The sequence below is a fragment of the Belonocnema kinseyi genome, chromosome 1 (assembly GCF_010883055.1).
Source record: "Belonocnema kinseyi isolate 2016_QV_RU_SX_M_011 chromosome 1, B_treatae_v1, whole genome shotgun sequence".
In the NCBI taxonomy this organism is placed as follows: Eukaryota; Metazoa; Arthropoda; class Insecta; order Hymenoptera; family Cynipidae; genus Belonocnema; species Belonocnema kinseyi.
This window is the reverse complement of record NC_046657.1, coordinates 74,244,746-74,253,867: the sequence shown is the minus strand read 5'-3', so window position 1 is coordinate 74,253,867 and position 9,122 is coordinate 74,244,746. Positions and strand designations below refer to the sequence as shown.

General features: G+C 26.7%; 1 protein-coding gene across 1 annotated transcript; it reads left to right on the top strand.

The window, feature by feature from the left end:
* Positions 1-390: 390 nt before the first annotated feature.
* Positions 391-1,326, top strand: LOC117178168. The gene is made up of 3 exons (XM_033369457.1): positions 391-453; positions 587-728; positions 1,217-1,326. Exons 1-3 carry the CDS (start codon positions 391-393, stop codon positions 1,324-1,326), a joined length of 315 nt encoding a protein of 104 aa, XP_033225348.1.
* Positions 1,327-9,122: the final 7,796 nt, after the last annotated feature.

Sequence of the window (9,122 nt, the reverse complement as noted above, 5' to 3'; positions counted from 1 at the left end):
TTAGAATATTTCAGAATTCATGTTTTGTTTTTCACTACTACGTTGCAAATAACCTTGCATCTAGATGTTCTTAAATCACTGAATTGTTACAGTGCAGTTATCTAGTGTCACTAAAATATTATCAACTATTGTTATCGAACTGTGTCTGGTCAACGACTTTTATTTATGCAGCGTGCCTCTTTAACCTAGAGTATTTAAACTAATCTTAAAAATGTTCTGTACAATTTATGCACGTCCATGATGTGTCCCCTTTAGAATGAAATCTTTATTTGAAATTAGTATATAAAGAGGTGAAAATAAAGCAAGCAGCATTCTGAAGAAACTTCAAGTACTGAAGACATAGTCTTTGATTTTTATATTTATTTTATTTCGTACCGCCAAAAGTCAATTATGCACATTTTTCATTTCTTTGCTCAATTTTGCCTAATATTTTTTGTTATCAACATACCTCAGGTAAGATCTAAAGCTCGAAAGTAAAAGTATTATACCTCAATAGAAACGTAAGTTCCATTTTTTTATTTTTTTTTATAAAGTACCATATTCGTAAAAGTGATCATAAAGCATGTATAAGTATTCTGACTTTTAGGCAATACTCTCCGAAAATGTACGAGAAAGAGAAGGAAAAATATTCGGAATCGCAAAAATAAAATCGGCAACATGTGATGCTTGTCAAGCCAAACTGGGTTTTGATTTCGCGAAGAAGTTCGTTTGTTCACTAGCATGTGGAAGTAAGTAACCCAGTGGGCACAAAATTCGGCGACGTCTTTACGACATCGTTACGATGTATTTACGACAATGTTACGACATCCTATATCTGTGTCTTTATCATGGCTTTACGATATCGTAAAGACATCGTCAGATCATACGACGTTTTCACGATATTGTAAAAACATCTTAACGACATGGACATAGGTTATCGTAAAGTTGTCGTGAATATGTCGTAACGATGTCGCAAAGAGGTCGCCAAATGTTGTGCCCACTAGGAAGCCATTACTTAATGACAATATTAAAAAAAAATTGTAAGCACGAAAGCAACAAAGATATTTAGAGTTTAGGTAAAAGTTTTACTTCGATGAGGGAATTCAAAATTTTATCCGCTTGGCATATATTTCTTAGGGATTTTCTTTTTTTGTACAATTTGTTATATGATTATTGTGTTGCAAAGGTATATTTATTTATTATTCTTTACTTCCATGTGTCACCTCTGTAACTCCAGTGTCAACTAAACCAACTCCCGCAGCTACGGATAAAGAAACTACTATGTCTAAAACTACGACGACTACAACTACGGTAAAACCTACTATGGCTCAAAACATGAGTGGTTGAAGAAAAATGGTAAGAAGAAATGGAGTGGAATGCATAGACTAGCATTTAGAAAAAGGACATTTTAATGCCTTTAAATGCATACCAACTGCATTTTTGTCCTAAATAAAATTGCATGCGCTTTACTGTATAAACCTCGTTTTGTTTGAATCATTTTTAATGAGCATAAACATCAAAGAATTTAAGGGATTTACTTGCAATGCTTATGCATTTATGCCATTTAGAGTTACGTACCCAGTGGACACAAAGTTTGGCGACTTCTTCACGACATCTTTACGACAAATTTACGACAACGCATGTCCATGTCTTTACGGTGTCTTTGAGATATTGTAAAGACATCGTCAGATCATGCGACTTATTTACGATATTGTAAAGACACCTGAACGACATGGACATAGAATGTCGTAAAGCTGTAGTTAAGATGTCGTAACGATGTTGTTAAGACGTCGCTAAATTTTGTGCCCGCTGGGTAAACGTTTTTTTTTTTAATGAACAGGAATTTCTTCAAGCATATTGCACTTTTCAAGCTTATCAATTTTTATGCTAATCTAATGCACACATTTAATTTTGTTTTTAGTACAATTTTTGATTTGATTAGTATTTTCTTAAAGGGCTATTTATTTATTCATTTTTACTTCCAGCCTCCATCAAAGCGTTAGTGTCGTTTTATAACTAAAACAACTACTGTAACTACGGCTGAACCAACTACTAAGCCTAAAACTATTAAGATTGGACCTCCTGATGCTACAACTATGACTTCATCTCCTATTTCTACAAATATTTTTAAAAATCCGTCAAATAGGAATAAGACAATTCCTAACTATTGACGATAATGAATAAAAAATTGAAAAATATGCATGCAGTTAATATTCATTGTAATCAAAGATTGTATATTTCATTGCGCGCCATCTATGACATAATTAAATATTTGGAAAAATAAATATAACATTTATAAAATAAATTGTTGTTTTATACTCCGAAGGCGAGTCTGAAGGTGAAAAAATACTTTTATTTAGTTACCCAGAGGGCACAAAATTTGGTGACGTCTTTGCGACATCGTTACGACATCTTCACGACAACTTTACGATATCCTATGTTTATATCGTTAAGGTGTCTACGATATTACAGATTAAAGAAATGATAAATTTTGTTGTAGGAAATTTGTAGAGCGATACAGTTTTATTTAGACAACTTCGCGTTTCCAAAACACATGTGTTGCCATAGAAAAACAAAAGAAAGTTTAACCGATATTTGGTTAAATTTTATTCCGTAAAGATTATTTTTGTTGTAGCGAATCTTTTATCGGAAATCGATGTAAAGTTTATCTTCTGTTTTTTCTGTGATCATAAAAACGTCGTATGATTTGACGATGTATTGACAATATCGTAAAGGCATCGTTACGACACGGACATAGCATGTCGTAAAATTGTCGTAAATACGTCGTAACGATGTCGTAAAGACGATGACAAATTTTGTGCCTACTGGGTAATTAAGTTTTATAGAGTTATAAGTAACTATAGATATTATTTTAAACAAAGAATTATTTTAGTTCTATTGGGTATGGTTAAACTGCGATACGCCACCTGTTGACAAAAATCCGACCTAGTAAGAATAGGTACGATTTTAAAGATGCACTTTTATTTGTCCATAAAAGTGGTTTAACCATTTTTTGGGGAGTTTACAGTAATTATTGAATAATAAAAATAAGTCTTAATCGCAAATAAAGTGTTTTATATGGAACTTACACATTATAAGTGAAAAAACACATTGCTTGACAGAAATATTTTTCTAAAAAAAAGTATTGTTCCATTTATTGTGATTTTCAAAAGATTAGAAACTTAAATGGACTTATTTTGAAGAAAAAAATAAACTCAAAGTAAATTATCATTAATTTATACATGCAATATTTACTATTTAAACATTTGATCTAAATGTTAGGTTAAAATTCGTATTTAAATTCCAATAACTATTATTCGTATTTATTGCATAATCTTGATAAAATTGGTCTCTAAAGCATATGTTAATTAAATTTTATTTATGCTTACAATTAATTGAAACTTACATGAAAATGTTAAATAATTGTTATTTTAACCCTATTTCATAAAAATGTGTTTTTGTCACTGTATAAGATTGAAAATTTATCTAAAACTATTTGTTTTTGAAAAGACTAGTTTTGAGTCATCAGTCAATGTTTTATACTTCACAAGACAATCGTAAAAACACTTTTATGCAAAAATTAAAATATATCTTTAAAATTCTACCTACTCATTCTAGTTCCAGTTTTCGACAACAGATGGCGAAATGGTAGACCACCATTCCCATCGCGGGTTTACCACATTTTGGTGGTATCCTAGTAGGCACAAAATTTGGCGACGTCGTTATGACATCGTTACGACATTTTACGACAACTTTACGACATCCTATGTCCATATCGTTACGGTGTGGGGTGGTCCAAATTTGTACTTGTAAAAATGCAACTTTCGACTTTTTGTGATAATCCCCTCCCCCCTCCAATTTCTTCATTTTCACCAACAGTTCCCTTTTATTGGGCCCGAGAAATACCCCAAAAAATCCAAAAAAGCGGGTTTCTATCAAATTCTTTCTACAGACTGTATTTTAAAAAAAAATTATTCAACATGAATTATTTTTAATCGATAAGTAACGAACCTTTTAGTATTTTTGAAATAATTTTAAACTCCTTATACAATTTTTTCTCCCCTTATAAATCGTGAAAAGTTATCATCATTCAGGATAATTAATACAAAGTTGATAAATTTTCATTTTTTTAAATAATTCTTTTTCCTGAAGTCGTAAAAAATGATTCTTTTCTGGAAATAGTGACAAAAAAAGAATGTTGAGAGCAATATAATTTTAAAGGATATTTGGTAATTATTTAAACAATTTTCATTTATTTAAACAATGTTTTCCCCAGAAAGACAATAAAAGTTATTATTTTCTGGAATTAATGACACAATTAACGGATGTTGAGAGCAATATTTTTCTCTTAAGGATATTTAGCAATTTTTTAAACAATTTTTTTTCTTGAAATTGTAAAAAGTTATTCTTTTCTGCAGTTAGTGGTACAATTGACGAATGTTAAGGTTAATATTTTTTGCTTAAGTTATTTTTCAGTTATTTAAACAACTAATAATCATTCACTTGCACCATGTCGCTTATTATTCAGTATTTGCTTATATCAGAACGTATATACCCTATATTATTTAAACAACAATAATTTATTTAAAAAATTAAAATATCCCTTAAAAATATATTTCTTTCAACATTCTTTAATTGTGTCATTGTCTCCAGAAAATAAGAACTTTTTACGACTTTAGGGAGAAAAAAATATTTAAACTGATAGAAATTGTTTAAATAATCACTACATATCTTAAAAGATAACGGCAACACTGTTTTATAATTATAATTATAATTTATTTTTATTTATATTTGTATATTTATTTATATTTATATATTTGAAAAAAATTACGCTATTTCGTTTCCCGGAAAAAGAAAAAATTGGCGAGGGGGAATTATCACCAGAAATCGAATCGCAGCAGGCACAAAATTTGGCGACGTCTTTACGACATCGTTACGACATCTTTACGATAACTTTACGACATCCTATGTCAATGTCGTTTCGGTGCCTTTGCGATATCGTAAAGACATCATCAGATCATACGACTTATTTACTGTTCTTATTACTTTACACTAAGATCTCCCAGATTTAAAAGTCTAAAAAATATATAAGATAATAGTATCAGACAAACAAATTAAAACATAAAAATTTGACATTTATTTTTAATTTTCACTTTGATAATGATTCAAAAAAGTTCTGTGAATTTTTTCAGATTTTTTTCTAACGATGGTAACGTAGACAAAAAATAAAAAATAAAATAGACGTTACCTCCCCTAACTAATCCAATATGGTGGCTAACGTTTTGAAATTTTGGGAACATTTTTTTTTTATTGTATGCTTTCAAATGACGGACTCAAGCACTTGATTCCCTGTAGGGGCATTTTTTGCATGCTTACCCGGCTTTTATCAAAAATTCGTCATTCTTGGTAGAAATTTAATCTTGTCTGAAAATTTCTACTTTTTGTTTAAAAATTCAATTGTATATTTGAAATATCAACCATCTGTTTTTCAATGAAATTTTATGTTAAAAACTATACTGTTTGTTAGAAAATTCATATTTTTAGCCTGAACATCCAACAATTTGGTAGAAAATTAAACTTTTTGGTTACAAATTTATATTCCTTGATTGGAAATTCAATTTTTTTGTAGATAATTCCTCTCTTTGGCTTTAAAATTCTTTTTTTCATCGTTGATAAAAATTTATTTTTCCCTGATTCACAATTAATTTTTTTTCAACTGGAAATTTAAGTACTCCATTTTTAGTCGAAAAATCATGTTCTTCAGTTAAAAATTTAACTATTTTGTTGTAAATTCATCTTTATAATAAAAATTCATCTATTTTGTTGAAAATTCACCTTCTTGGTTTAAAAATCAACTATTATTGTCGAAGATTCATAATTTTAATTGAAAATTCATCGCTAGTTAAAAATTGCACTATTTTATTGAAATTTTCTTTTTCTTAGTTGATAATTAATTATTTAATTGAAAAATTAAATATTCCATATTTTGTTAAAAAAGGGATCTTTTTTAGTTGAAAATTCAACAATTTTGTTAAAAATTTATGTTTTTAGTTGTAAATTTAGCCAACCTTTATAGTTTATGATTCATTATTTGAGTTAAAAATTCATCAATGATTAAAAATTTCACTAGTTTGTTAAAAATTCTTTTTTTCTCTAGATTAATAGTTAATTTTTTTAACTGGAAATTTAACAATTCGATTTTTAGTCGAAAAATGATATTTTTGAGTTACAAATTCAACTATTTTGTTTAAAATTTATTATTTTAGTTGAAAATTCATGTATTTTCTTGAAAAAAAATTTCTTGGTAGGAAATGAATGTCCTTGTTTGAATATTCAACTATTCCAGTTAAGGATTCATCACTTGGTTGAAAAATCATCTTTTTGGTTTAAAAATCTACATTTATAGTATAACATTCGTAATTTTAATTGAAAATTTATCAACGGCTTCAAAAAAAATTTGTTTCTTTGTTGATAATTAATTTTTTCACTAAAAATTTAAATATTCCATTTTTGGTTGAAAAATTATCTTTTTAGTTAAAAATTCTACAATTTTGTTAAAAATTGATGTTTTTAGTAGATAATTTAACAATTTTATTAAAAATTTATCTTTTTAGTTGTAAATTCAATTCTATAGTTGAAGATTCATCATTTGAGTTTAAAATTGGCCTATTTTGTTAAAAATTCTCCTTTTTAAAATTAATAATTAATTTTTTTCCACTGAAAATTTAAGTATTCTATTTTGAGTCGAAAATTATGTTTTTCAGTTAAAAAATTGAACTATTTTGTTGAAAATTATTCTTTATAATGAAAACTAATCTATTTAGTTAAAAATTCATGTATTTTGTTGAAAAATGCCTTTAGTTGATAGGAAATTTAACTTCTTGGTTGAAAACTTAACTATTCCAGTTAAGGATTCATCACTTCAATTTCAAATTCAACTATTTGGCTGAAAATTGATCTTTTTAGTTAAAAATTCAACTATTTGTTATAAAATTCATATCTTTTGTTAAAATGTCGTCTTTTTGGAAAGAAAATTCTTTTTGTTTGTTAAAAGTTCAAATTTTTGTTTGCAGATTTAACTATCTTGTTAAAAATTAAACTTTCATGATTGAAAATAATTTTTTTTGTTAAAAATTATTCTTTTCCTATTTAAAAGTCCACTGTTTTCATCTTTCATAGTAGAAGATTAATTTTTCTTGGATGTAAATTATCTTTCGTTGTTAAACATTCATCTGTCTTCTAAAAATTGGTCTTTTTGTTTTAAAAATTTAAATATTCGATTAAATTTTAATCTTTTTTTAATTCAAAATTCGACCATTTGATCGAAAGTGCATCTTTACATGCTGAAAATTCAACTATTTGAGAACTACTTTTTGTAATGTAATTATTTTTGGAAAATTTAGTTGTTTTGGTTAAGTCATCATTTTTGGTCAAAAATTCAACTATATTAGTATAAATTAATCATTTTGGATTAAAAATGTCACGAAAAATTCATTTTTTATGTTAGAAAATACATCCTTGTTGGTTGATAACTAACTTTTTTGTTAAAAATTTAACTGCCATCGAAAAAATTCGTCTTTTTGTTTTGAAAATTTATCTCTTTCAGTATTTTTTAAATTTTCGTTAAAAATTCAAATATTTTGTTGAAGATACGTTATTTTGGTTGATTATAAATTTATTAACTTAAAACTGTTTTGTAGATAATTTGTTGTTTTTTTTAATTTAAAATTTAACATTTTTCAAAATTGATGTATTTTATTTCGAATTCATATTTTTTGGTAGAACACTAATCTTTTTGTTAGGAAATTTACATTTTCAGTTAATAATATAACTATTTGGTTAAAAATTAATCTTGTTTGGTTGAAAATTCAACTACGTAATTGAAAGTTAAACTTTTTTGTTAAAAATTCATTTTTTTAAATCAACTCCGGTTGAAAATTTAATTTTCTCGTTTACAATTTTTTTTAATTTATTTTTTTTTCTAAATTTAATTATTCCATTTTTTGGAAAATTTATTCTTTATGTTGTAGATTAAACATTCAACTGTTTAGTAGAGAATTTATGTATTTTGTTACAATATCAGCTTTTGGTTAAAAAAATAAAAAAGTTCAATTTGCTACTGAAAATAGAATATTTAAATTTTCAGTACAAAAGATTAATTCACCACAATAAAAATTAATCAAAGAGATGAATTTTCAACTAAAGTTATGTTTTTTCAGCAGTATACATGAATTGTTAACTAAAAAAGAGAAAATTTCAACCAACAATGAAATAGTTAAATTTTCAGTTTAAAAAATTAATTTTCAACAAAGAAGATTAATTTCTACTGGGCAGACGTATTTTTAGTAAACTATATAAATTTTCAACGAAATAGTGGAATTCTGAACTAAAAAAGATAAATTAAAAAATAAAAATGTAACCATTTGGTTAGAAATTATTCTTTTTGGTTGAAAATTCAACTACTTCATTAAAATTTAAACTACTTTGTTAAAAATTAATTATTTTTTTAATTGAACTCTATGGTTGTAAATTAAATTTTTTCGTTGATTTTTTTTAAATTTAACTTTCCTTTAAATTCAACTATTCCATTCTGGGTTAAGAATTTATTCTTTATATCGTAGTTTTATTGGAAATTCAGCTTTTTGGTTAGAAAAATAATTTTGTTTATTGAAAATTTCTTCCTTCGAGTTGATGATTGAAATATTTTGTTGAAAATTCGTCTTTTGTGGTTGATTTAAACTTTTTCGTGGAAACATAAAATATTACATGTTTCGTTCGGAAATTCTTTTTTTGTTTGTTAACAAATTTACTAGTTAGTTTAAAATGTAATTACTTTTTAAAACATGAATTTTTGTAATATACACTCGTCTAGTAAAAGTGTAGTCAAATTTAAAAAGTTTGTAACAGTGTACGCAGTGTTTATTAAAAATAAAAAAAGTAAAATGAACATTTGGTAGTTAAACACTAATAAAATACGACTTTCCGTTTGTATTTCGGGCTAACTAGTATTGGGCGTCTAGAAAAATATATAGAGCCACCTGTTTCGTCACCTATGTGACTCTTTACTTAAGTGTAAGTTTCACTGCGCAAGAGAGAAATTAAGCTTTCGCGCAGCCTGAAAAGCAGTCGAGAGCCTACTGCTG